The following is a 27,127-nucleotide window of genomic DNA, read 5'->3' as shown; positions in this document are numbered from 1 at the left end:
TCAGTAAATTACATCTCCCTTAACATATACTGCCTTCAGCCAAGTAAGTTTATGATTTTGAAAGCTGTTTAAATGTAGGCATCATAGAAAGCATACATTATGGCAAACTGAGCAGGGAACTAAATGCTTCCCAGTGAGCTCTGTTTTCAAAGCAAGTTGTCGTTTAAAAAATAAGCAAGCAACCACCTCAGGTGCTCAAACAGAATGAGAAAGCAGACTTCTTCCTCTCTTCATTCCCCAGTGGCAACATGATAAATCATATCATTGAAGGGAGGAACAAAAATTGGCCTGAAAAAAAACAACAAAAGAAAGAGAAGGGACTCATGGCTACAGAGTACAGAAGTGAAGCAGTAGTGGGGCTAGTTGCAGGGCAAGACCTAGCTGTGCACCCAGACACTTCATGAGGGCAGTGCAGCAGTAACAGCAGCTCTGCCAGCACGCTGAGAAGGAAAAAGCCTTTTCCACACTGAGTTTTCCAGCTGCACCTAGTCAGAGATGCTATTTTTGCTGGCCAACAGGAGCTGGGAGCAGGTGCCTGGGACGTTCTCACTGGCACTTTATTCACTAGGTCCTGGGTAAGCTGGCACTGGGTCCAGAGGAACACAGGCAAGTCGGGAGCTCTAGATTCCCCTGGCTGAGTGCAGTCACCAAAGACATTGGAAAATAAAAGCTTCCTCTTTGCAAATTGGGAACAAATGAACTCAAATTTGCCTCAGAAAACACCACAGACTATCAACCCACGTTACGCCCGGTCAGTTTTGCTTTGCTCTGATTTATTCTGTATTTTGTACTTCGTCAAACAAGCTGTCAGCAGCATGCAGCAAGTACAAGAGGGGTTTTTATCTGTTTATCTTCTTCTTTGCTGTTATTGTGACAGCATGAAACCAACTCTCTTATAGATCAAGAACCACGCTGGGCTTTCCAAAAGCAGAGCACAATTTTTGGTGCGCCAGTTTCATTTAAAATATTACTTTTTCATGATTATTGACTTAGGCTGTGCCAGCAGGGGAGAAATAGGAAATGAAACTGAGTCAGCTCTGAAATGAAGCTGCCCATATCAGTAGTCAGATTTTCAGGTAAACAGATCAAGAAGAATGAATGTTTTGTAAATGGTGTGTTCAGGGAGGGAAATGGTATCAATTTCTTGGGTGTTGTTTCATGTGTTAGCACTGGCAATGGGAATAAGAGGTTTTGATTTCTAAGTATTGGGTCTGGGCAGGCTTTTCCTTTTGGAAAATGTATAATTTGCTTTTCTCCCTGCAGCCAAATCACCTTGGTTGTTCATTTTAGTGTGACGTATTTATCAAGCCAGAGCCAACTGATGAGCTGCCATCTCAAATTCCACACAAAATCACTCACATGCTGGCCAAGTTTCTGGAACAGTTAGAAGACAAATTTTGTGTACTTTTAAATTAACCCTCCATTTGTTTGCTGTCAGGTACTGCACAAAGCATGGAGAATGACCAGTCTCCCACTTCAGCTGGACAGGACATCCAGGGGCAGAGTGGGGACAAACCTGCCCCTGGCTCCCAGCCCACTGTCACAGCCCCCACAGAGCAGCCTAGTGCCCAGCCTGAAGCAGCTGTGTGTGACATCTCAGAAGAGCTGAGCCGGCAGCTGGAGGACATTATTAAAACCTATGGGTCTGCCACAAGCCTGGTGGAGAAGGAAAGTGCTGCTACAGGAATCGACAGACCTGAAAAGGGAGAGCCAGGCAGCATGGAGGATGCAGAGTATGAAGATGCAAATGAAGAGACTGAGAAAGAGAAGCTGGCTCCTGGGGATGCTTCCAGAGTAAAGGAGCCCAGCAGCAGCAAGGAGCAAAAGCTGGAGAAGAAAATCCTGAAAGGGCTAGGCAAGTACTTATGCACTTACACAGCTCTTCTGCAATCATTAAGTAAAATTTCTCTTTCCCATGTTAAGCCTCTGACATGAGTGATAGGGACCTCTAGTTATTACTGAAAATCACAATATAACTTTTCTCTAAAATCTGTTTCAATAATTACCCATCAGATACATGTGAGCTGTATCAGATATTAGTCCTTTTTAAAAGGCAAAATCATAGGATGATATCACATCATTCTGATATCCTATTAGGCCACCCAAACTGCTTAGCCAAAGCTGTTAGTCTGATGACACACTGCACAACGTTGCTTCTTAGACCAAGGAAAACCTTGCCTCTCATTTGTGTCACAGTGCAACCAGAACAGAGCAGGAGGACACAGTCTCAGGCTGTGCAAGGGAAGTTTAGGCTTGGTCTTAGAAAGAAGTTCTTCACAGAAAGAGTGATTGCCTATTGGAATGGGCTGGGAGGTGGTGGGATCAATACCCCTGGAGGTGTTTAAGAGACTGGATGAGGCACTTAGTGCCACGGTCTAGTTGATTAGTTAGGGTTGAGTGACCAGTTGGACTTGATGATCTTGGAGGTCTCTTCCAACATGGCTGATTCTGTGATGTTTTTTCCTTGCCATGCATCCTTTGGTATGCCTTCTCACTGGTCTTAGCAATGCTGATGGTGCTATATGTGGCATGGCATTCTGTAGAATAAACTCACTGTCATGTCCAGGTTATTTTTCACTTATCCAACCCCTGGACTCGTCACGGACTGTATGAAATAAACCAATATGCTCACTGTCCCTAAGCACAGCGCTTAGAGAGCACCTTGGTCACGGCAGGGCTCTGTTAGCTGAGCTGGAAAGTCTCGGCGAGCTTCTGTGAAGTATGTCGCTTCTTCTGGGCAGCCACTAGAGAGCAATGTAGTTGCATCCCAATCCAGCAGACGTCTAATTTATTTCCCTTCCTACGTTTGACTCCCGCTAACCTTCACGCCTCTCCTTTGTATGAGAACCGAAACCGAACCCTCGGCTAAGCCTGTAGAAAAATTACTGCAGGACGTTCTTAAAGAAAAGGAACTAAGCACAGGACAGAGCAGGTTTGGGGTTTTTTTTTTCCCAAAAAATTTCTTGAACATCCAGGAGAAAGAAAGTTCCTCAGTATCTATTGCTTTGATATAGCTATTGGTACCTCTCCAAGATCAAACATTACCAAAGCACATTTCTCTAACTGTCCTTGCCATAATTTTCGCTCCAGGGTTTGATTTTATCTCTCTTCAACTTATTTATACAGGTGCTGTATGGAGAACTTGGTGTGAAATAGTGGATTTTCTCCATAGGCAGTACTGGGCTGCACTAGACTTGAAGCAGAAAAAGTACAGCTGAAAGTAGAAAGCAAATTTGCTCTCACAGCCATGGGAAAGAGAAGCGTTTGGAAAAGCACAACTGAGCCTCTGGCACCACAGCCATCTTTATCTTCAGGGGCATTTTGTATTTGAAGAACAAGCAGTGTTCAAGCTCCAGCTCATACTCAGGGCTGGAATGAATACAAAGAAGTACCAGAAAGAAGCAATTAATAAATGACTATGCAGTGATTTAGCTATGTATGCCCAGATAGACTGTTTGCTAGCCCCACTCTCTTCACCAAGTCAGGGAACTGATTTACACCACAATCAAGTATCCCAGAAGAGTCTGGCAGTACCTGCTCCTCTCTGATTGTTTCCATCCACACCATAGTCTCTGTACTTAACATAATCTTCCTGATGTCTTGTGAGGGTTGATCAGCACAGGAGCTGAGTATGCCAGCTCTGATTGGTTTTCACCTGCAAAGAGATCTGGTTTCTGAGCCTTTAGGGTCTAGGCCCTTTCCATCCTGTTTCTTTAAAATGTGCCATATATGTGACCCAGTCATGCTGCAAAACCACTAAATGAAAATCAAATTATAGAGGACAAAAGTATTTCACAGCCAATGTTTTTGCTAGAAAACAGCACGTTACTGAGGTCTGAAATGGAAGAAAATGCAGGCATTTTTCTTCTTATGGGGAGAAGAAAAACCCGTGAATTAATAGTAAAAATTATTCCTTTCCTTCCAAAATGCTTCATTTCTCCCTGAAATTTTAGAGATCCATGCATCAAACAACCATCTGCTACAAACTATCACCACCATCAAATATCTGATGCTTTTTTTTTCTTTTCTTTTTAAGGGAAGGAAGCCACCTTACTGATGCAAAGCTTGAACAAGCTGAGCACTCCAGAGGAGAAGCTAGACCTGCTGTTTAAGAAGTATGCTGAGCTGGTTAGTAGAGCACTAGTTCTTTTCTGTGCACACTGTCTGTATAGGAAATTATGAAGACCATATGCCATGCAGCATGGTCAAACCTCATGAAGTAGTGTCTGTATATCCCCAAATGATTGTAAGGGTCAAATGATCAATTGTGCACAGGAAGAAGGGGAGAAAAAAAAGGTAAAAACTGAGGGAGAAAAGCCAGACTCTGGGTTAAAAAGTTGATGAGGCCAAATAACTTGTACTTAAAGGCAAATCTACCAAACTGATCCACACTGGGAACTAGTGTCTAGGCTGAAGCCTTCACCTCCTAGGAGGAGTGTTGCATACCTCTCACAGGGCTTAGTATAAAATGTTAGTGAGCAGAAAATGGAGCACTGAGGCTCATCAGGCTGAATGCTTTGGGGAACACTTTCCAGAAGTGCATTTTTGTCCATCATCAGCAATGCCCCTACACAGGTGACATCCCTGGTCTCCAGCATCTCTTTTGCTGTTGTTCTTTCCAGCAGGTTCCTGGGTATCTAGGAAGCTGTTTCTTTTTCAGGAAGCTGCAAAACAGAATGAGCAACTATTGTGTTATCTCATGATCTGGAGAAATCTCACTGCATAAAGCACTACCCACTGCTCCAGTTCCTAACACTGAAGCAAAAACGAAAACCTCACAGCTGCCCCGCAAAGAAATTCAAACCAAAGAAGGAAGAGCTGAAATAGTGTGACAAAAGTATTAAAAATTATGGTCACCCTCCCACACTGCAGCACACTTGGGACTGTTGCAGCAAGCAGGCTTGGGACTCTCTCCTCTCCCATTAGCACTGACATAGCAAACACTTCCTAAGAGGTGAACAGAGTATGAAGACTTTCCCAATACTAAAGTAGCTCATTCTCTTTGTTTTCTCTTTGTTTCACTTTTACCCCCTGTTCCTCACTCAGCTTGAAGAACATCGTGCTGAGCAGAAAAAGCTCAAGTACCTGCAGAAAAGGCAGGCCCAGATCACCAAGGAGAAGGATCAGCTGCAGAGTGAGCACAGCCGAGCCATCCTTGCCCGCAGCAAGCTTGAGAGCCTGTGCCGGGAGCTCCAGAGGCACAACAAAAACCTGAAGGTGAGTGGTGGCCTTACCAAGGTACCTGGCAGTACCTTGCTGATGCCTTCCTATCTTGCTCTGGTACCAAATCAAAGAGATGTTTGCATCTGCACATGCAGTATATCACACATATATATATGTGTGTGCTCTAATCTTGAGGCCCATTTACACTGACCTCTTTATTTCTCATTAGGAAAATTCCAACTTTGCACTATCAGGGAGCCCACTGCAGAGGAGACTAATGGTGCTAACAGGTCCCTGAGAGTGCAGGTGCTAACAGATCTGGATGGAAAGAACTATAGGACTGGTAGCTTTGCTTCAGGTGCCTCTGGAAGGCTAGTGGCTGTTTTCATGTAATTTGAGCACTTGGGCATTTTCAGGTGATCTGTGAGGGTTAGTGAATCAGGACATTTGTCTTAGGACATCAAACCTAAAAACAGGAAGAATACCAATGTGGAAGTCATTTGGATTATGAGAATCCAAAGGACATTTTTAAGGAGTGTCAGGAGGTTGGTATCCATATACCATGCCTGCTTAGTGCTCAGTGCATCAGACCTTTTAAATGTGAAATTTATAATATGATTAGGCTTCTTGAAAAAAAAAAATAGGTTCAAGAAGGATATTTCTGTTGTGATTTTCCTTTTCTTTTGGGTTCATCTTAGTGGTGATGATGTTATTATTATACAAAAAGCCTTTGCTTTGATCTGTTCAAAATCCTTCTTTTTGGAGTTATGTATAGAATTACGCATATGATTTGTCAGCAGCAAGAGTTTTACCTGATATAACCTCTATTAGCTGTATTGGATTTTCCTTCATTTCCATCAGCTCAGGAGTGGCCTTCAGGGTCTAGACCTGACTTCCATTGTGCATTGGTAAGAACATAGCTGGGAGTGGAAACAACCATAGGTACATTCAAACTGTGTGCTAGCAAAAAGACAAAAGCAGTTTGAAAGAGCGTGGGAAAACTAGAAGGAAAGTTCTGTGTGCTCTGCTATAATACTGCAAAACAGGTAGTGCCAATAAAATATGTGCCTATCATGTGTACCAGACTTTGAGCTACCCCTCAGTATTGATCCACACTGATTTACCAGGCTGTCTTTGGGCAAAATCTTCGAACAGAAATATGAGACTATTTTGAAGTTATTTAAGAGTTCAGTGTACAATGCTTTGCACAGACTTGCCTGAGACTTCTAAAACACACAAATCATATCCATGGAACAAATCAGTGGAAACTGGGGTATAAAGGAAAAACTAATTATGTTTGTAAAGCATATTTGGAACAGGCTTTGTTGAATTCCTCACACAATTTCCTGACTACCATATGCTTGTTAATCTCACTGCTGGAAAGCATGATTCTTCCTTGCCCTATGCATAGAAATGCTTCATTACACATTTCATCTTTACATTTAGGAAAGTGTCTTTCCAGCATCTTTCCAGTTGCTGAACTGTTTTATTTTGGGACTAGGTCCTCTAAGTAAACTTAGCCATTGCTGAATGAGTTCTGATTTTTAAATGAGAAAGAGCTGGGAAAGGTACCTGAGCTGATCTTACAGTAGGAAGAAGTGTTCAAATTCTGGCCACTTCTTTCTATGGATTTGGAGAGCTTTGGAAAAATCCAGAATGCTTGCTTTCCTCTGGTTCCTGTGCTTCCACTGTTAAAAAAAACCACCAAAAACCAGTCCCTGAAGATAAGGCAGCAAGACAGCATACACTTGCAGAATGAATCAGGATTAAATTAATAAACAAAGGCATTTAACATCTTCATCCAGTTTTGTCTAAGAACTTGAACATAATTCTTGCAATATTTGCCTTTAAGCTTTAGCTCCTGGAGATGTGTGAATCTCCAGAGTCTTGTCTTCTGTTTATTTAAATGAGTGCAATTTTGTTTCACTTATGACTGTTCTGAGAGAACCCAAAGCAGGAGAATCCATCAAATGTAATCTTTTAAATCTCCTGCTTAAGTCATTTTTATTTTGGTTTTGTCGGGACAGAAAAGCTGATTCGTAGCTTTTTCAGCACTTGGGATGAACACATCTGATTACATACCAAAAGAGTGGAAAATAAAAACTGTAGGAGGTTGTGTCATTTCAGTAGCAAAGGAGAAACTTAGCCTGTCCAGATCACGAAGCAACTCTGACTTGCCACATGGTACATTATATGCACATCTGTGACCGTTTGAGGCTGTGCCTTTAAGGAAGGGGCACTCTGGCTAAATGTTTATAAATATTTTGTATTCTAAACGAATTTCATTGGTGAATTAAGGGGGAGGTGAGGTCTTAGACCCAGAGCAGCTGGAATGTTCCTTCAGGTTTTCCTTCCTTCGCTCTCCCTTTCGGCTGGACTGCTTCTGGGCTTCTGGGCAAATAACAGATAAGAACTAACTCCCTGTGCCTAGGCCTTTGTCTGTCTTGCTAACTACCCTTTTCTCTTTTCTAACCCTCTTTGGGGAAGGAGGGAGGTAGGGGGGTGAAGGGGGCACAGGGGGAAGCCCCCTCTGTTGGGGGGCTGGTTTCTGATTGTGTTTATTTGCTGTATATTTCTGTATATATTGTAAAATACCTGTATATATTGTGTTATATATAATCTGCTTCCTATATATGCTTGTAAATATAGTCTGCTTTCTCCGACTGAGTTTAGCCGTGGTTTCTTACTCTGTGGTGCAGGGAGAGCTAGGCCCTCCCTCACCCCACTACAACATCATATCATGTAAACGTTGTCTTTGCTCATCTGGTATGTATAATTCCCGTTAACTGAAGACTGGTGTAGCCAAGCAGTGATGAACATGCAATATGGAGCTGTGCTGAAAATCCACAGGGCAGATGACAGAAGACAAATTTCTGATTACTAGTAGATGCTGTCCTCAATAGCTGACTTTCCTACAGTCCAGCAATTCAGATTATTTCCTTGCAGCTACACTTCACAGCAGAGAGAGAGGCATTTAATTCTGCTTCCAAGAAATGCATTCACACTGCAACAGAGAGTAGCTCTGCTAAGACCAACAGCTCATTTCTCTGCATGCTGTTCATGTTCTGCTAATTATTTGACAGTTTGATGGCTACTTAGCATCTTACAGCGATATGAACATTTTAGGTCCCTTGTGCTTCCTGCTACCAGGCATTAAGCAATGACTTTCATCAAATGTCACAAAAGTTACTGGCTTTGAGTTTGGGCTCGTTATGGACCCATCGCCACAGTGGCTCTTACAGCAGTGTTGAAGACGGAATGAAGATGGTTCACTGAAAATGAGGACTGATGTCTCATCTGATATGACTTCATCAGACCAACAGTCTTCTTGAGTTGCCCTAGAGAGGCATGAGGACCAGAGCTGATTCTGCCCTTCCATTTGCAGAGTATCTCACATTCTAATGATAAAGCCTAAACTGCCAAATACCCTTGTCTTAATTTGTAAGGCTTCATTCAATGTGTTTTATGATTTTTAACAGTAAAACACAAGAATGACAAAGGTTTTGTCATAGCACACAAGAAAATATCTTTGATGGGGTAGATGCACTTTAGGAACATGGTTTAGTGGTGGATGTGGCAGTGTTAGGTTAACAGTGGGACTTGATAACCTTGGAGGTGTTTTCTAATGTTGATGATTCTATGAGGAGGACAGAGATTAAGAAAGAGCAGGGGAAATGGAACTTTAGTCTTCCACAACTAGAAATAAAGATTTTATAATTCTTTGTTGTTCTTATTGAAAAGGAGCTCTTAATTTAAACTTAGTAAAAACAATAAGCACAGAGGGAAGGGGCTGACAAGGCCAAGTGTGGTTTGCATGCTATGATGCTGAGAAGTCACCAACTCAAACATCCTCCATTCTACTTCCTACAACCAGGCAAGCCATGAACTCTGGACTCCACAGAACTACTGCAGCTGCAACAGCAGTAATAAAGTAGCAGTCAGTCTTCAATTTTGGGGAACACTTCGGAATTTCACTATACACTATGGGGTCTTAAAATGGGAAGGACGAAGGAACCAATTGGGGAAAAAAAGTTTCCTCAGGTTACAAAGCCAGGTATAAGAAAAGAGTTTGGGTTATAGCCTTTTGATAATAAAACATGGTTGATGCCAATGATTTGGAGATTGCCAGACTGCCTGCCCAGGTGAGGTAGGTGAAGGGGAGTTGACCCCACAGTAGAGCTGGCACAGACACAGGGATTTACTGATGGCACCTAGAGTATCCAGCCCCATCCCTGGCTCCAGTGCAGTTCCAGCCTCAACCATGTGCTGGCATATGTAAATGGCATTACCATATTTTTACCCAGACTTTGGGGTTTTTGTTGTGTTTTAATGGATTTCAGACAAAAAGGTGGGAAAGTAAAGCTCTCACACACAAAGGCTGATCCATTAGAACAGTCAAGACAGAAAATTATTTCACATAAGCTTTATTAAAAGTCCCAAGAGTGAATTGCACTGGTTTAGGAGTACAACTTTGTCCTGATACAAGTTTGAGCACAATATAAACATCAAGTTGTGAAATAAAATATACATGTCATGGTTACACAGCTAGTCAGAAGTATAAGGTTACACAGACTTATGGAACCATTGCCCAGCAATACAAGATTAAACACTTGAATACCTCTAACGCAGTCCAGCAAAAAGTGTTTGATCTGATAGGTACTGAGGGTGGAGGTGAAAAGACAGACAAGTAGGTGTATTTTATGACCATAAATAGCAGTTCTTTCACTTTCTTAAAATCATGTTCCAGATCAGGCAATATGATGGTTCACAATACAATGCATTGTGTTGGGTAGTTGTAGAGACTTGGGACAGGAAATTATTTAAGCACAGTTAGAGTTTTGGTCATTTCAGGAATCAAGCTTTTTAAAAGGGTTTGTATTATTTAGAAAACATTTTTTTTGAATACTTAGGAAAAGTAAACTGTCAGCTAAGTCTTTATTAACTTTTATGCTCTGACTGCAGAGGGAAAAAAAAGGTGGTTTCCTTTTCCTGTTTTTATAAAGGCTGAAATGGCAGAAAGTTCTGCTAAGGAAAAAGCAGCAACAAAGAAAATAGTGGCTGAAAAACAGAAAGAGAGTTTTCAACAATTGTGTGAAATGACAACATTTTGGTTTTGCTCTCAAGAAGAGAGCAAAAAGCTGCTTTAGCATTCTGGACTTGGAATTACCTGAAGTGGAACATTGTCAGGTCTTTTCATATCAGAGGAAGGAAAGCAGAGTTTTCCTGCATCAAAGTCTCTAGCTTCATAGTCAGGGAAAAAATTTTGAACTCTACCCCTTGAGGATGGGCAGAGGAACACTGCCTCATTTAATATCTTACTGGTGACTTTGAAAGACAGTCTAGCTGGAAAGGGTAGGAGAGTGGTCATGTTTGGGTGTTTATTCTGGTACAGGAACATGGCAGATTATATGGGATCAGGTACAGGAATCTTAAGGGCATATCCTTGTTAACAGTATTTGTTCATGTAGCATATTCTACAATAGTTCTACAAGACTGTGTGATACACATCAGGACTTTAAGTGGTGTAGCATCCACAAAGGAATCTTAATGTAGTCTCACAGTCCATGTAAGCTGAAGGACTGTAATTGGTTTACCGCTACTTATACTGAATACCACTGCTGAAGCTCTGCCTTGCCCAGGAATACTTTTCCTACAAAGGCATTTATCTTTCCAACCTGCTCTATAACAGCTCAGGAAGTTGACATTCAATACAGTCCATAAGAACGAGCTGATTGGAAATACAAAAATCAATTAAGCTTGGTAGAAAAGGTAGCTTAAAGCTGAATGGATTACAATAGGCAGCTACAGTGATCCCATTCTTCTGTTTCTTTGTTTCAAGCTGTAACAAAATCAAGATAAGAAGCAGAAACAATTTCCCTTATTTATAAAAATCTTTTAATTACTCTAATAGACTCAGATGAGCATTGACTGCTGCCTTTCATTGTGAATTAGAAGGAAGCTTAGAAACACAAACCAATTTTGTTTCAGCTCTGGAACATGGCTGACCTTAGCTTCTCTGTTCAATGTAAATGATCCCCAGGAGAAACCATTGTTAAAGCAGAAAGAAAAGGAAGACAAGTTGCATGCACAATGCTGTTTCTCTTCCCCTCTATCTTCATTTTACTGATAATGGTGGAAATCAAGTACCCAATAGCTCAGACACATTACTTGGAAAGTACTAAACAAAAATTGTGCAGGCCTTTTCTAACATTATGTGTTTATAATTTATGACTGAGACAAATATACAGATAATGCATTGCTAAGTGGTTAAAAAGTCTCATGCCCATTATTCTTAGCTTAAAGTATTCAGAGATTTGGTGTGTTATCAGCAAGATAATCTAATAATCCTTCCTATCACAAGTTTTACACAAGGTGTACACAAGAACCTAGTTTCACATGGATGATATTAGAGCAGCAACCAAGCCTTTTCCTACCTAACCGGGGGGCCACCAGGCCCCCCGGCCTTTGTTGTCACCACCACCATCACCCAGTGTGCACCAAGGGCACTCACCAGAGATGAGAGGAGGATCCTCAGCCCAGATGGGCTCAGCTTGGGGCTTCTGCCTTTCCTGGGGCGGATTAAAAAGGGGAGTGGGCAGGGAGGGCAAAGCAGCCACACCTGGGGTGGGAGGAGATTACAATCGAGCCCAGGTGCTCTGGGATTTGAGGGGAAAAGGGAGAAAATGGGGCAGGTGGGGTGGAAAAGGGACAGAATGTGAAATCAGTGCCATTGAGAAAGAACTGAGATTAAAATAATATTCAAATATGAATTATTGACTTGTAGTGATTGCTAGATGCTTACTCTGACTACCTTCAGGCTGTTCCACTACTCTTGGATGTTAGATAATTTATTGACAAACCCAAACATGATTTTGATAGGCCAATATTAAGTTCAATAAACAAACAAACCCACACAGCTTCTGCTAAGGTAATTGTATAGCTATCAGCAAACTCTTGATCTCAAGCTGGGGGGTGAGGGGGAGTGGAGGTGTTTGGGGGCTGTTTTCCTGCCCATCTGTGTGTGCAGGAAGAGGGTTGCTTCTAAGAGCAGGCTGTGTGAAGCCAGAACACTGTTGGGCTGAAGAGGAGCCAGTGGGTTTAGCTGGCAGAGTTGAATCTCCTGGATGTGGGGAAGGCTGTGGATGCAATCTACCTGGACTTCAGCAAGGCCATTGACACTGTCCCCCTGTGATGGGTTAGCGCCTTTTCCTGAAAACAAAGCTGGGTGGAGGGCTTGCGGGTACTTTACCCTCCCCTGCAGGGCGTTTTCCCCTAGGAAGCTGAGTCTGTTCCACTCCCCCCTCCCTGCCCAGCTAGGGTATAAAAAGCAGGACATCATAGCTGTTGGGTCTCTTTTTGGCTCCTGCCTCTGCTGGATGAGAGCTGCTGCATTTGCCCTCCTGCTCCTCAGCCACGTGGCCGGACCTGATCCTTCTCCCTGCTGCCTCCACACCTCCTCAGAGAAGGACTGGTTTTGTATTATTCTTTCTTGTCCCCTTTCCCATCCATCCTTGTTCCTTGCCCCTTGTGAACCTTTCCTGTTATTGTTATATATATATATATATATATTGTTTAAAGAAAATTCTTCACCTCTCTACTTCCAAGCCGACTCCAGATTATTGTTTAGTGGATTTGCTCCTTACCCTTTTCTTTCCCCCTCTCTGTTTTGGGGGGAGAAGGGGAAGTGGGGGAGAGATTCTCAGCCTTTCCCCTATCTGGGCTTTTAACTCCCAGCTAAGGCTCAAACCACCACACCCCCACAGCAAACTCCTGGACAAACTGTCAGCCCATGGCTTGGACTGCAGCACTCTGAGCTGGGTTAAGAACTGGCTGGAGGGCTGAAGCCAGAGTTTGGTGGTGAATAGTGCCACATCCAGCTGGCAGCCAGTCACTAGTGGTGTCCCCCAGGGATCAGTGTTGGGCCCAATCCTGTTCAGTATCTTTATTGATGATCTGGATGAGGGGATTGAGTCCACCATTAGTAAGTTTGCAGATGACACCAAGTTGGGAGCAGGTGTTGATCTATTAGAGGGTAGAAGGGCTCTGCAGAGGGACCTTGAGAGGCTGGACAGATGGGCAGAGTCCAACGGCATGAGATTTAACACATCCATGTGCTGGGTTCTACACATTGGCCACAGCAACCCCATGCAGTGCTACAGGCTGGGGTCAGAGTGGCTGGAGAGCGGCCAGGCAGAGAGGGACCTGGGGGTACTGGTTGACAGCCATCTGAACATGAGCCAGCAGTGTGCCCAGGTGGCCAAGAAGGCCAATGGCATCCTGGCCTGCATCAGAAATAGTGTGGCCAGCAGGAGCAGGGAAATCATTGTGCCCCTGTACTCAGCACTGGTTAGGGCACACCTTGAGTACTGTGTCCAGTTCTGGGCCCCTCAATTTAAGAAGGACATTGAGATACTTGAATGTGTCCAGAGAAGCAACAAAGCTGGTGAGGGGTTTGGAGCACAAGCCCTATGAGGAACAGCTGAGGGAGCTGGGGTTGCTTAGCCTGGAGAAGAGGAGACTCAGAGGAGGCTTTATTGCTGTCTACAACTACCTGAAAGGAGGCTGTAGCCAGGTGGGGGTTGGTCTCTTCTCCCAGGCAACCTGTACCAGAACAAGAGGACACAGTCTCAAGCTGCACCAGGGAAGGTTTAGGCTGGATGTTAGGAAGAAATTCTTCACAGAATGAGTGATTGGCCATTGGAATGTGCTGCCCAGGGAGGTGGTGGAGTCACCATCACTGGAAGTGTTTAGAGACTGGGGGAGGCACTTAGTGCTATAGTTTAGTTGATTAGATGGTGTTGGGTGATAGGTTGGACTTGATGATCTCAGAGGTCTTTTCCAACCTGGTTAATTCTGTATTTGTGAAAACTAACTACGAGCAGAACACGGTTCAATTTCTGGACAGGCAAAATGCTGCAGGCTATCTCAAAAATCATTCTGACCAATTAAAAACAAAAACAAACAAATAAAAAATCCCAACATAATTAGAGACCTTCTCTTTCATCTTGATGCAAATTTTTCATGTGCCCAATTTCCAACCCAAATATTGAACCAGCATCCCTCCCAAGTAATTTGCCCAGCTCCAACTGTAATTCTTGCTTCCCCTGAAGAGTCCTTATGGGCTTGTACTTTGGTTCACTCTGTGAGTACACACACGTGTTCATGTGTAAACTGCAGAGCACAGCAGTGCTGCATGGTGATTTCTGTGCACTACAGTATTGTTGGCACTAATGGCTTCCAATATCTTCCTCTCCTCAGTCAAGGCATTGTCATCTCTGTCACTCCCCCCTGAGCAAAAGGACAGACCTTGAACAGTGGTTGTGCAAGATCAAGCTCATGTTGTGCATGCTAAGTAGAAATTGGGTCGTTTGGTATTCATCTTACTTTAAGAGTAGGACCTGTATCAACACCTTCTGTGTCACATTTCTGATATAAATTATACCTCATTAGAGTCAGCTAAGGCTTTATTCAAGTATATTAATAGAAAATATCCATATGCAGGGTTATCAGAAAATTTTATGTAAATTACTATGCTAGCTGAAAAAGGTTTCAGCTATTAGGCTATGACATTTGTATGCCATGGAGTGGGTTCTTAACATAGTTCTTGCGTGGTTTGTAACTAAAGCAGACATGGTCCTAGCCTGTGTACGTCAGAATTACATGCCCCAGAATGGCAGACTGCCCTGGAAGCAAAGAAGCAGGGAATAAAAATAGTCCATATTTCTGGATCCAAAGCAATGACTCCAGATTATTCCTGCATGGTCTTTTATATAAACAAATCCAAAGCAGAATTTCAATAATTGTTTAAAAAAAAAGGAAGGGGGAAAAAAAAAGCCTTAAATCCATTAATCTTTCTCCAGGAAAAATTGAGATTCTTTGCTTTGATTTTGTAAGAAACAACCCACAAGCTTTCCTTGAGTCCACTACCTAATAAATGAGCTTGAATGTTGGTGTCAGTTAAAAAGTTAGGGAAGGAAAATTGAGGAATTAAGTGGGATTTTGTAGAGAGTGACAGGTTTGTCTTAAAAATGAGAATCCCAAACCCCGTAAGTTCAATATGAGGTTTCCTAGTTAAAAGGAGACATTTTAAAGGCTGAGTTTTAAAATTCAATCAAAAGTCATTTAATAAAAGAGCTTTTCACTACTACTACTACTACTTTTCACTACTTCCACTAAATATCTTCTTCCAAAGCAAAAGCTGTGCTGCAGTATCATGAATCAAGACACGCATGTATGTTGCTTTTTCCAGGCTTGCTTTGATCTGAAACTCTGCTCTACATCCATCTTTATAAATGCAAATTCCCTAATTTTTTTCAAGGCCACTGTGTAATTTGCTCTGTAAATTTAGAATCATGTCTAATGCTCAAGCAGATGAAAGCAAGAACCAAAGAGGAATGCAAACATGCATAATCCTTCAAAGGAAAGCCTCATGCTACTTACTCTGAAACAGTATCTTTCAGGAACTTCTTGTTATGCATCTTACTTATATGCCTGCGTTCTCTCCCATTTAACAACAGGAGGAAACAATTCAGCGGGCACGGGAGGAAGATGAGAAGAGGAAAGAAATAACTAATCATTTCCAGGGCACACTGAGCGAAATCCAGGCTCAGATCGAGCAGCAAAGTGAGAGGAACATGAAGCTTTGCCAGGAGAACACAGAACTGGCAGAGAAGCTGAAAAGCATCATTGACCAGTATGAACTGCGAGAAGAGGTGAGAGCAGCACCCTGGCTGCCCATGGGGACAGGCAGCAAACCCATCGTCCTTGGGGGGAAGCATAAAGCATTGCCAACCTGCCCTCCCTGCTGGCTATCCTATCAGTGTCACATGGTGGAAGTGAAGGTAGCCCGTATCATGCTTAGCTGTCTGAACAGGACTTGTGGGCCAGCACCCTGCTTGTGGCATCCACACAGCCTTGCTGCTATGGGAAGAGGGGCAAACACACTCAAACAGCAAGGTGTGCGAGCTGTCTGCTAAGCTGTACCCCAGCCCTTTACAGCTCCCCCCAAATCCATGGGGTCCTCCCCCGGCACCTCTTCCCTAATTTCTATCAAGTCCCCACTGAGCACCAACTAAGTCTCATAATTTTGGACACCCTGCTCTGCTGGTGATGCCAAATACACTTTTGTTCCCTCCAGACACAGGTTGCTGAGAAGGGCTCTAGTGTAAATGTTTTGACCCTTCCCCAGAAGCAGAAAATTAAAAAGACAGATAAAGGAGGCCCTGTCCTGTAGAACAGATTCTTCCTTGCAGGCACAATGCTCACCATAAGCTCTAGATAATAGACAGATGGGAAATTATTCGTTCTGCAAACATTACAGTTGGTCAGAAAATGTTGATACAAAAAGACCCCTCCAATAAAATACCAAACTACCTTTTAATTTGATTTTATGGCAAATGCTAACAAATACCGTGAGTCTTTTCATTGTTTCTGAATGCATTTACTGTGAGCCTCAGTGCAGCCAGACATTATCATACTGAATAAAACATAAGTAATCTGTCCTTATAATCTAGAGTGCCTGACACAATACATACATTTCCGAATCTGTTGCATCATGTATGAAGTCTAATGATGAATGAAGGAAATGCTCATTCCTGTCTTGTGATTTCAATGAGAAGAAAATGTAAAGCAGGGGTCACTCTGGATCCAGATGTTTTACAGGCCAGGGGAGGACTCTGGTTTGTCTGATCTGATCTTCTCCACATCCCCACTCATGTACAAGGCCCAGGCCCCACAAGCCCGTGCTGTGCATGTGCAGCCAGAACACAAGAGATGTGCAGGGCTTGTATTTACAGAGAGGACAGCATAAGCTGTATGCATGCTCTCAAGTATTGCAGGTGCAGTGTGTCTTTATGCATTTACTCACAGAGTGGCTTAGATCAACTGGCCACTTAGTAGCTTGAAAAACACAAGTCCCTTGCATATACACTATTGATGAGTGTGGTAGTTTTAGGCTGCACCTAGAAAATTTTCCACAGATCTTGAACAGAAAGTGATAGAATGTAAACAAATCACCATTGGATGCAAAAGGGAAAATAATGATAAGGTTAGAATAGAATAGAATAGAATACAATAGAATAGAATAGAATAGACCAGACCAGGTTGGAAGAGACCTTCAAGATCATCATGTCCAACCTATCATCCAACACCACCTAATCAACTAAACCATGCAACCAGGCACCCCATCAAGTCTCCTCCTAAACCCCTCCAGTGATGGTATCTCCACCACCTCCTCAGGCAGTCTATTCCAATGGGCAATCACTCTCTCTGTGTAGAATTCCTTCCTAACATCCAGTCTGAACCTCCCCTGGTGCAGCTTGAGACTGTGTCCTCTTGCTCTGGTGCTGCTTGCCTGGGAGAAGAGACCAGCCCCCGCCTGTCTACAACCTCCCTTCAGGTAGTTGTAGAGAGCAATAAGGTCACCCCTGAGCCTCCTCTTCTCCAGGCTAATCAACCCCAGCTCACTCAGCCTCTCTTCATAGGGCTTGTGTTCCAAACCCCTCACCAACTTTGTTGCCCTTCTCTGGACACGGTCCAGCAAGTCAGATAATCCCATTGGAAATATATCTAACATAAAGTTATATGTGTACGTTAACTCTCTCTCTTTTTGCTTCCTTTGCTCTGGCAGATACTAGCTGGCTCTTGCTTAGCTGCTGCTGACCTTGAATGCATTCTTCTTGTGGTTAAGTACTAACAGCAACTCTCTGCTTTTCTCCTTTCTTCTCTTGTCCCTTGTACAGGGGGGAAGGCAGCAGGAAGGGGGAAGCTATTGGTAACCCCCTGGTTTTGTCCAGGGGGGTTCTTGTGCTGTTTATAAGTTGTACATATATGTAAATGTTGCATCTTTTGTATATATTCATTGCATGCCATATTTCTAGATTGTAGTCATGCTTGTTAATACAGCTTCATTTGGTTTCAACTGAGCTGGTCTGGCAATTTTATGTTGGGGGGAATTTTCAACCCACCACAATGAGAAATTATTTGATCTTTAGTTCTGTTGGATTGTATTGATGACTTCACATAGTCATGGAATTATTGAGGCTGGAATAGACCTCTGAGGTCATCAAGTCCAGCCTATGACCTAAACCCATCACATCAACAAGACCATGTCCCTGTGTAGATCATCAAACTGGCAAAGATGCTAAGGCTTTTTGATTATTTTTTTTCTACAACAGATCAAAATAGATAATGTAAACAGGTTTCCCTTCCACTGAAAACTCTGGCACAGTTTGCTCTTATCAGTGCTGTAATTTTTTTAGTAATTGCAATAGGCTGAGAGCCTTTCTGTTTTGCAATGTTTTTGTCTTAACGAGGGCTCCTGTAGGTAGCTGTACATGCATGAGCATGAAGGTCTGTGTACATAATTATCCTGCACATTCAGCAGATTTTTTATTTTCCTTACAGCACCTTGATAAAATATTCAAGCACAGAGAACTTCAACAGAAGCTGGTGGATGCCAAGTTGGAGCAGTCTCGGGAGCTGATGAAGGAAGCTGAGGAGCGACATCAGAAAGAAAAGGAATACGTACATATCCTTCTGATCTGTCTTTTGTCTAACGCTAGGCCAAAATGAGCTCTGTATGTTATTTCACTAATATGTAGGGCTCTGAGCCCTGTGTATAGGCAGAGCACAAGGGAAACACAACAAACACTTCTTACCAAAAGTCGCCCTTAATTGCATTTATCCTGCCTCTGCATTAATCTTGCATCTGGGACAGCCGCTTCTGCTCAGCTTTAAACCCAGCCAAAGACTGAGGGGGAAGAGGAGCTGGAGCTTCTCTGATATATATCTGCATGTCACTGCATGACAATTTTTAGTCCAGCTGAGCTCTCCCTTTCATTGTAGGGCCTGTGTAAAGCTAGACCTCAAAATTTCATGCATAGCAGTTGATTCTTGGCATATTGAAACCACAGGTAACGCTTATAATGACAAAGCAAATTTGGGCTCATTTTATTGCAGGCACTGGGAGTTTTGCTACCAAGTACCAGACTTCAGATGCTAGGGTTAAAACCCAAACATTAAAGAGAGGACATTGGCTCTGTGGAGGAAAGTGATATACACAATTTTATATCAATGACCTGTCTTGCTGTGCCTCACAGAACATGAATTTTGGGGCTGCCTGTTACCTGTGACTGGCCTTGTTTCTAGCTAAACCTTGTTTGTGCATTTTATCCAGAACTCATATGCACAGTTTTGTTATTTGTATTTCTTTTAAAGCAGTGAAAGTCATCACCACCTATCTTTTGGAGAGGGAGATTTTCTTTCTGGCTTTGCTTTAAGCATGGCTTAGTACCTATGAAATAACAGGTTCGAAAATGAGCTACAAAGCCTTAAGTAATGGGTGTATACTGACATGCAGCATGTGCAAAGAATATCCTTCACACTGTCCAAACTAATGCCAAAAACCTTGCCTTTGAGGTAGGCTGGTGATTTATGGGTAGCACTACCTCAGAGCAAGGTAGACTTAGGGTGACTGGCCAAAATTCATGAAAGGAGACATGATTAGCATGTCATGATCCATCACACCCAGAGAGCTAGCCTACACTTGTCTCCCACATCAGTCACATTATCGAGTGCTTAGTCCTACCCACCTAGCTATTGTGCTAGTGTCTGTGGGAGTAATGTGTATATATGTATGTATGAAATCAAGGTGAGTTTGATGGAATCCTCTTCTTTAGCTGTATCTTTCTCCAGCTCAATAATGAGCCAAGTCAGAGCCTTCCTGCATTTCAGCATCCTGTCATTTGAGGGAAAGGCTTTCAGAACTATATATGAGCTCTCTCCATACCATTTGTTTACATCCGTGTGCATGACTTTCACTGCAGGATTTTGAAAATGTCTTTAAATGAATTTTTAAAAATTTCTTCTTCTTCTTCTATTTGATTACTCCTTGAAGGCTCACTTTGATGCCTTCCTATGCAGCTCTTCCATGTAGAAATCTTTACTGCCACACGAAACTTCTTTACCTCAGACAAAGAGAGATGTCCCCTCCTGCAGTCTCTGTACATCACATCTCAGTAGTCAGGTCACCTCATTGCTTCCACAATTCCCTTAACATGTGCAACTGAGAATTCTGATTCTCTATATAGGGAGCAATGGTGCATACTGTGTGGCTTTCCAAAGAGTCAACTTTACTTAAAGATGCAATTTTACTCTCTTTGCATAGCTGGTCAGTGTTACTTGGATTTCCTGCCTATATCAGACGTTTTTAGCACTTGCAGTACAAACTTTGATGTGCAGTTAATTGCAATTTAAACCCTTTGTGGCTTTCAAGTGTATGACTGGAAGGTATTGATCAGTTTTCTACATAATTGGAATTTGCAGTTTCTGGTAGCAAAAAAGGGAAGCTTAATTTTTATTAAGCCAGTCCCTAGATCCATGTCATTAAATGGGAATGCATGTTTGTGGACTGTTTTGTTTTCAGTCCTGAGCATGATGTGACTGTCTGGACCTCCAGCAGCTATCACAGCTCTAATAATACAGCATAACATCACCACACTTCAGTGAAGTGATGCTTTGTAAACACTACATGCAATATTTATTCATTTCTTTATATTTCAGCCTCCTTGTTACCACTTCATAGCCTATTAATAAATGTGTCAGTTCTCCTGATTCATTTCTCCCAGCTCAGTGTTTGCAGATGACCTCAGGCAGCATATGAGTTCATGCCAATTTAAGCAAGCCTCTCTGTGGCTTGCTTCCATTACAGAAGAGTTTATTAACCCTTGGATTTTTACTAGCTGCAGAAGCTATGTGGGTGAATAGGAGAGAAGAAGGAACATTAACATCATTAATAGGCAAAGGAATCAACATTTGTCTTCTCTGTGCATCTCTTGAGCTGTGGAGAAGTATGGCACAAGAGGTGGGACATTTACATTATCCCAAACACACTGAGTATGAAGGTAACCCTAGCTGAGATTTAAGCAATACAAGATAAAAGTCCAGTTCTCAGAAGTAATGACTGGCCTAGAGACTAGTTAGCTCTGACGTTTTTCAAAACGCTTTGCATTAAATCATTCAAAGCAGACACCCTATAATTCCTTAGGAAAAAATAAGAATCCCAGATACAAACAAGTAGATATTAAAAATCCAGATTTCATTCAGACTGGAAAAATAAGTAATTGTTTTTGTGTATGTAAAACATACCCCTTCCCAAGAAAAGAAATGAATGAAGTGAGGCTTCATTCATGAAATGCATTTAGGTTAGGCTTACTCATAGCATATCTTTTTACTTGCTGTGCTAGTTGAAATTTTAGTCAACAAGATCTAAATTCAAGACTTTGACTTATTGAACCAAATTAAATTCTCAAAAGAAATATTAAGAGGCAGATAGAAGTGTGGTATTTCTTCGTGCAATTCGTACCTGAGCTACAAAACATTCCTATCTACAAAGTAGTAAACAGAAGGTCACAATCAAAAGGCCAGAATGATGGAAGAAATATTTCTCTAGAGCTAGTGTGTATTTATGTATAATAAGCAAGAAGCCTAATTCAGATAGTCTTTGTGCCACAGATATCTAAACACAGGGAGAGAATTCTTTATGTTGATAAGTCAGCATTTGCAAGGTACATCCTCAGATCTTTTGGCAGGTGGCATTCATGTGGTTTACATCTGTTATTTCCAACAAAATTATTGGAGTGAAAGTTTTTAATAGGGATCAAACACATTTTTTGCACATGGTTCTACTCACTTTTCACTTCTAATGTGAGAGTAGCATCTACTGACTTACATGGTACTTCTATTTTTAGTGTATTTCAGAGCCCAGCTGCACCATTTTAGACAGAAGAAAGTCTTGTGGTAAACTAACTTGTTTAAATCTTATTTCTCAAGGTATCATTAGCATGTGGCTTAATCAGTAAAATGCTTTATAAATGTGTGGGAGGCAATAGGCACATCTCTTTAATGCTTCAGTTCCCCACTTTCAGATTCAACAATTGCTAGACTCCTTCACCATGAGGGTGGTGAGACACTGGAGCAGGTTGCCCTGGGAGGTGGTGGAAGCCTCATCCCCAGAGGTTTTTAAGGCCAGGCTGGATGTGTCTCTGGGCAATCTGATGTAGTGTGAGGTGTCCCTGCCCATGGAGGTGGGGTTGGGACTAGAGGATCCTTGAGGTCTCCTCCAACCCTAACAATTCTATGATTCTATGGAGAGCAGGAATGCAGCCAGAGTTGTGCTGAAATGAATGTGCTAGAAAGTATCTACTGTCTAGAAGTCTGGTGAAGACACGGTTAAATACGACACCCTTTAGAGCCCACTGTACTGCAGGCTTTATTCCAAGTAGGTGTTGAACTCCTATTCAAATGTGTCCTTGGAAACCAAATGCTCTGTCCCATGTCTCAGGGTAGCACTAAACACTCTGTCTTGCCTAATTCCTCTAACTACATTCATCTGAAAGCCACATCACTCCTTATCTAGGTAGCACTGGCTTAAGCATAGTTAGCTGGAGGACAAGGATTTCCAACTGATAAGCTAGGGACCTAACAATTTTCTCTCTGTTGCCCAAAACACAGCTCCTGAACCAAGCTGCTGAATGGAAGCTCCAGGCCAAAATGTTAAAGGAGCAAGAGACTGTCCTACAGGCACAGGTGACGTAGGAGAGGTGATTGCATGGTGTGCCTTTGTTTCCCAGTTTTTAACCGTGCAGCATGTTCCAGGTAAAGTATCCAAACTACTTTCTATGTATTCCTTCCAACCCCATCTTACATCTCATAGACTGTTGCAATGAAAACAGGTTATTTTCAAGCCAGCCATAAGGTAATGTCCATACTACAAATCATACTGTGGCACAAGGGTTTAGTCTGGAAAAGAGGAGGCTCTGGGGAGATCTTACTGCAGCCTTTCAATATTTAAAGGAGGCTTATAATAAAGATGGAGAGAGACTTTTTACCAGGGCCTGTAGTGATAAGAGAAGGGGTAATGGTTTTAAACTAAAAGAGGGTAGATTTATATTAGGTATAAGAAAGATACTATTTACTATGAGGTGCTGAGACACAGGAACAGGTTGTCCAGGGAAGTTGTGGATGCCCTATCCCTGCAGGTATTCAAGGTCAGGACGGACAGAGCTTTGAGTGACCTGATCCGGTGAAAGTTGTCCTTGCCTAAGGTGAGGCACTAAATGATCTTTAAAGGACCCTTCCACCCATACCATTTTATGGTGCTATGAGTATTTGCAGCACTTACTCACACAACAGTGTGTGTGCCTTGCCTGGTTGTTCACTTTAACTACATTCAGGCAGCTTCCTAATCCAGCAAGGTACCTATGTATCATTAAGTGTGTCTTCCTAAATGGAGATGATGTGCTTATGTGCTTTTCTGGTGTAGGGGGTGAAGGCAGCTTTTGCATTCATTTTAGCAGGAATTCTGCCTGATAAGGACTTATACAAAGGATTTCAATGAATCATTCAGTAAAATAAAGATACCTGCTAAAATTACCCTAAGAGTAAGGCTGGAGTGAAAGGCACTAAACCCAAGAAGGAAGCAGTATATTCTACACTTCTAGAGCAATGCTATAATTGACCTTGAATATGAATAACATGCTGGACTTTCACATCAAAAAAAGACTACATCAGTAGATTTTCCCAGACTTATACAATCAGTCATGTAGATTTATCTTTGATCTGTCTGTGAGAAAGATTCCCCTCAGCAGAGCTTTGGGGAGGGTGGGGTAGGGTAGTGGTGTCAGTCCTTAAGCCCCTCTGCAGCTGCCCATCTCCTCACCTGTCAGGAAGCCCCCTTGCTCACAATTAATCATACTGGTTAAATTGCTCCAGCTCTGCTCTTGCAGGTTGTCTAATTCCTACTTCTTGAGCAGCCAAGAAAGGTTAGCATTAAACTGATAACCTGGAAACATGTTAAGAGGGGCGTTGGTCCTTTACACGTTTTTCAAAGGCTAAGATAAACTGGTAACACACTGAAGGTTATCACATAAACTGCTGTTGTCACCACTTTGACAGATTCTACAATCAAACCTCAAAGGCCTCCAGCTGACTCTCTCCCAACTGCAAGCCTGCTCCCAATTTTCTCAGAGTGGTTTTAATTAAACTTTTATGTTTAACTAGAAAGAGTTTTGTATGCTGCCAGAGCTCTGTAGCCAGTTTAATGAGAATGAAGGTATTGATACAAGCTAGAATACATTAAGCACACATTTGAAACTATGAAACTATTTTTAGAAGGATCCAGCCAAACAAGTCTGCAAAGGCATTGACAATATGCATGCCCCTTGCAGACTTGCATGGGAAAAAACCTAAGTGATTCACCTCCTGAAATGAAACGTGCAGTTAGGTGTTCTGCTCAAGTGTGAGAGCTCTGTCACTTGCACAGCAGTCTGCATTTGGAATTACTGGGAGCAAGAACATTATTATCAACATGATAATCATTTCCAGTATGGTAGCACTGAAGGTCCTCCTTCATGGACCATTGTGGAAGGCGTTGTGCAAGCACAGAACAGAAAGAGAGTATAACATTCCTTGATGCAAACAGTACAAAACAACAAATAGATAGTAAGAGAGGAACAGCTGTATAGTAATGATGAGAAGATACTGGTCAATGAGATAAGACAAAGCTGCAATATAGCCCTTACTACCTGCTAATAGTGAGGAAGTGACTAACAACCACTGCTTCCTTAAGATGGAAGGAGGCAGGGGACATCAGCTTCATGCCAGCATGTCTCTGGGCAGCACAGTGTGCCTGAGAGATCAAAACTCAGCCCTCCAAATGGTGACAGGGACTTGGCACCAGCTGACGGAATATAGGAAAAATTAGGTGATGCTCCCCAAGCACGTGGCTTAGGCAGAGATTTTAGCTTTGTGCTTTGAAACAAAGAGAGGAGATAAAAGTCAGCCAGGACCTTTAATTTTTGGTAACCAGTGTAGTGCAGCCACTGGGCTGTGACAACTAAGAACATAAGGTCTGAAGAGTTGTCCGCACTGTAGCACTGTTATGTCATGGTAATGACGAGATGCCCTGAACTTCCCAAAGCCTTGCACTTACAAGTTCTTTCCTGGCAGCTTCATTCTCCCTGCTTTGTCTTCAGTGGGCAGCAGTGAGGGGGTCCTTGTGTTCCTGAGGAGCATAAGTGCATCCTCCTAGTGAGAGACAGCTTTCAGAACCTGTTCCCAGGCACTACGAAAACATTAATTATTCAAATTTAACCTGCAGAAGCTATTCTTGATTCTATGATACTGTATAGAATTCAGAGCTCACTGCATTCAAACCTGAATAGTTTTTAATCTAATTAAACAATAAGTAAAAGTTGGAAGGGACAAGTAAAGACAGAGAATCAAGGTGAATTTTTTTAAGACAACAGCTGTGGGCTAGGAGCCTTGGTTTGTTGGTTCCCACCCCTGCTTCTTCACCTGGCTTTGAGATGCTCAGGCCACAGTGTCTATTCCAAACATTTAACTTGTTATCAGTGTCCCATTTGCACTGTGGCACTCAAGCTGCTAAAAAACTTCTGAGCTTCTGTTTCTGCAGAAGTCACAGGTCTGGCTACAGCCTCATATAAATACATACATACAAGCTTCACAGAATCTTAGAATTGTTCTGGTTGGAAAAGACCTTTAAAATTGCCAAGTCCAGACATTAACCCAGCACTGCCAAGTTGCCACTAGATCATGTCCCTCAGCACCCACACGTCTTCTAAATATCTCCAGGGATAGTGACTCAACCACTTCCCTGGGCAGCCAGGTCCACTGACAACCCTTTCAGTGAAAAAGTCTTATATAAAGTCCAATATAAACTTCCTCATGTAATTTGAGGCCATTTCCTCTTGTCCCGTTACTTGGGATAAGAAACTGACAGTCACCTCACTACAACCTCCTTTCAGGTAGAGAGCAGTGAGTTCTCCCTTGAGCCTCCTTTGCTCCAGGGTTACCAACCTCAATTCCTTCTGCTGCTCCTCATAAGGCTTGTGCTCTAGACTTGTATCTGTAGCTCCGATATTGGCGCCACAGAGCTCTGCATGGATTAACCTCCCATGCCTTCACCCAGCTTGGCATGGAAGGGCTGCAGCCAGTGCCATATTTACAGCTACTTAGACCCTAACTACCTAGGTTAAACTTAGCTTGGGCACATCCACACTACACTGCCAGTTATGGCCATGACGAGGGGCATCATAACAACTAGCCAGAACGAACATGAAACACAACAAAGTGATATCTGATTTCAAAATCAGAACTAAACCCATCCCATTATTATCAACATCTGCTAAATCTTCTTTTCATCAGTAACTGAAGAGCTGTATCAGGGCAGCTCCCAGCTAATCATTTAGTCATTTCTGCACTGGTGTGGAGAGGGCAGCTCACCTCCAGCCAGATGCCTGGATACTGTAAGCTACGCTTTAACCTCCCATTGCTCTGCACCCACCCTGCCTCAGCCATTGCATGTTACACCAATCACTCTTTTTCTAACAAGTGCTGTCAGTCTGGACATATAAAATGTTCAATCATCCAAACACTGCTAGGGGTGCTTTGGCACCAGAAGGAAGTGGATGAGTTGGGGCTGGCCGCCTTCTCCAATGGGCAGATAATTGTGCTTTATCTCTACAGCATCCTGCATGATTCTGGAGCTTTGAAAGTGCTGGATCTATTAAAACAAACAAACAAAAAAATTCAACAAACAAACAAAAGGAAAACAACAACAAACCAAAACCAAAACCAAACACATGAAAGAAAACCAGAAAAAGCAGAAACATTCAAATCTTACAGAAAAACTAAGCCCAGATATTTAGAACTTTTTTTTTTTCCCCAAAACGTCCATAGATTTTAGATAGACAAATATGATTTACTGACAAAATACAGCTGAACTTTCACATGGGTACCAGGTGTAAATTGATAGCAAAACGTGGAGCCCTAATAGTCTTAAATGCTGGCACGTTGCATCAGATCTTTCTGTCGCTTTGCTTCATGAAGTGAAGTGAAACTGGCAGAAGAGGCTGGCAGGGGATTATTTTATCTTGCTTTGCTG

At 42.4% G+C, this 27,127-nt stretch overlaps 1 protein-coding gene across 1 annotated transcript in view; it reads left to right on the top strand.

The window, feature by feature from the left end:
* Positions 1-1,444: 1,444 nt before the first annotated feature.
* Positions 1,445-27,127, top strand: part of TXLNB (taxilin beta) — a 30,054-nt gene continuing 4,371 nt past the window's right edge. The window contains exons 1-6 of the mRNA XM_009911558.2: positions 1,445-1,855; positions 4,037-4,128; positions 5,047-5,217; positions 15,681-15,875; positions 18,568-18,687; positions 22,675-22,749. Coding sequence (XP_009909860.2) covers positions 1,453-1,855; positions 4,037-4,128; positions 5,047-5,217; positions 15,681-15,875; positions 18,568-18,687; positions 22,675-22,749 — 1,056 coding nt within the window. The 5' untranslated portion in view covers positions 1,445-1,452. The remainder of the gene's footprint in view (positions 1,856-4,036; positions 4,129-5,046; positions 5,218-15,680; positions 15,876-18,567; positions 18,688-22,674; positions 22,750-27,127) is intronic.

Source organism: Dryobates pubescens, chromosome 6 (genome assembly GCF_014839835.1).
Source record: "Dryobates pubescens isolate bDryPub1 chromosome 6, bDryPub1.pri, whole genome shotgun sequence".
Taxonomy (NCBI): domain Eukaryota; kingdom Metazoa; phylum Chordata; class Aves; order Piciformes; family Picidae; genus Dryobates; species Dryobates pubescens.
The sequence above is the reverse complement of the archived record's forward strand: the minus strand, read 5'-3'. Positions and strand labels throughout refer to the sequence as shown.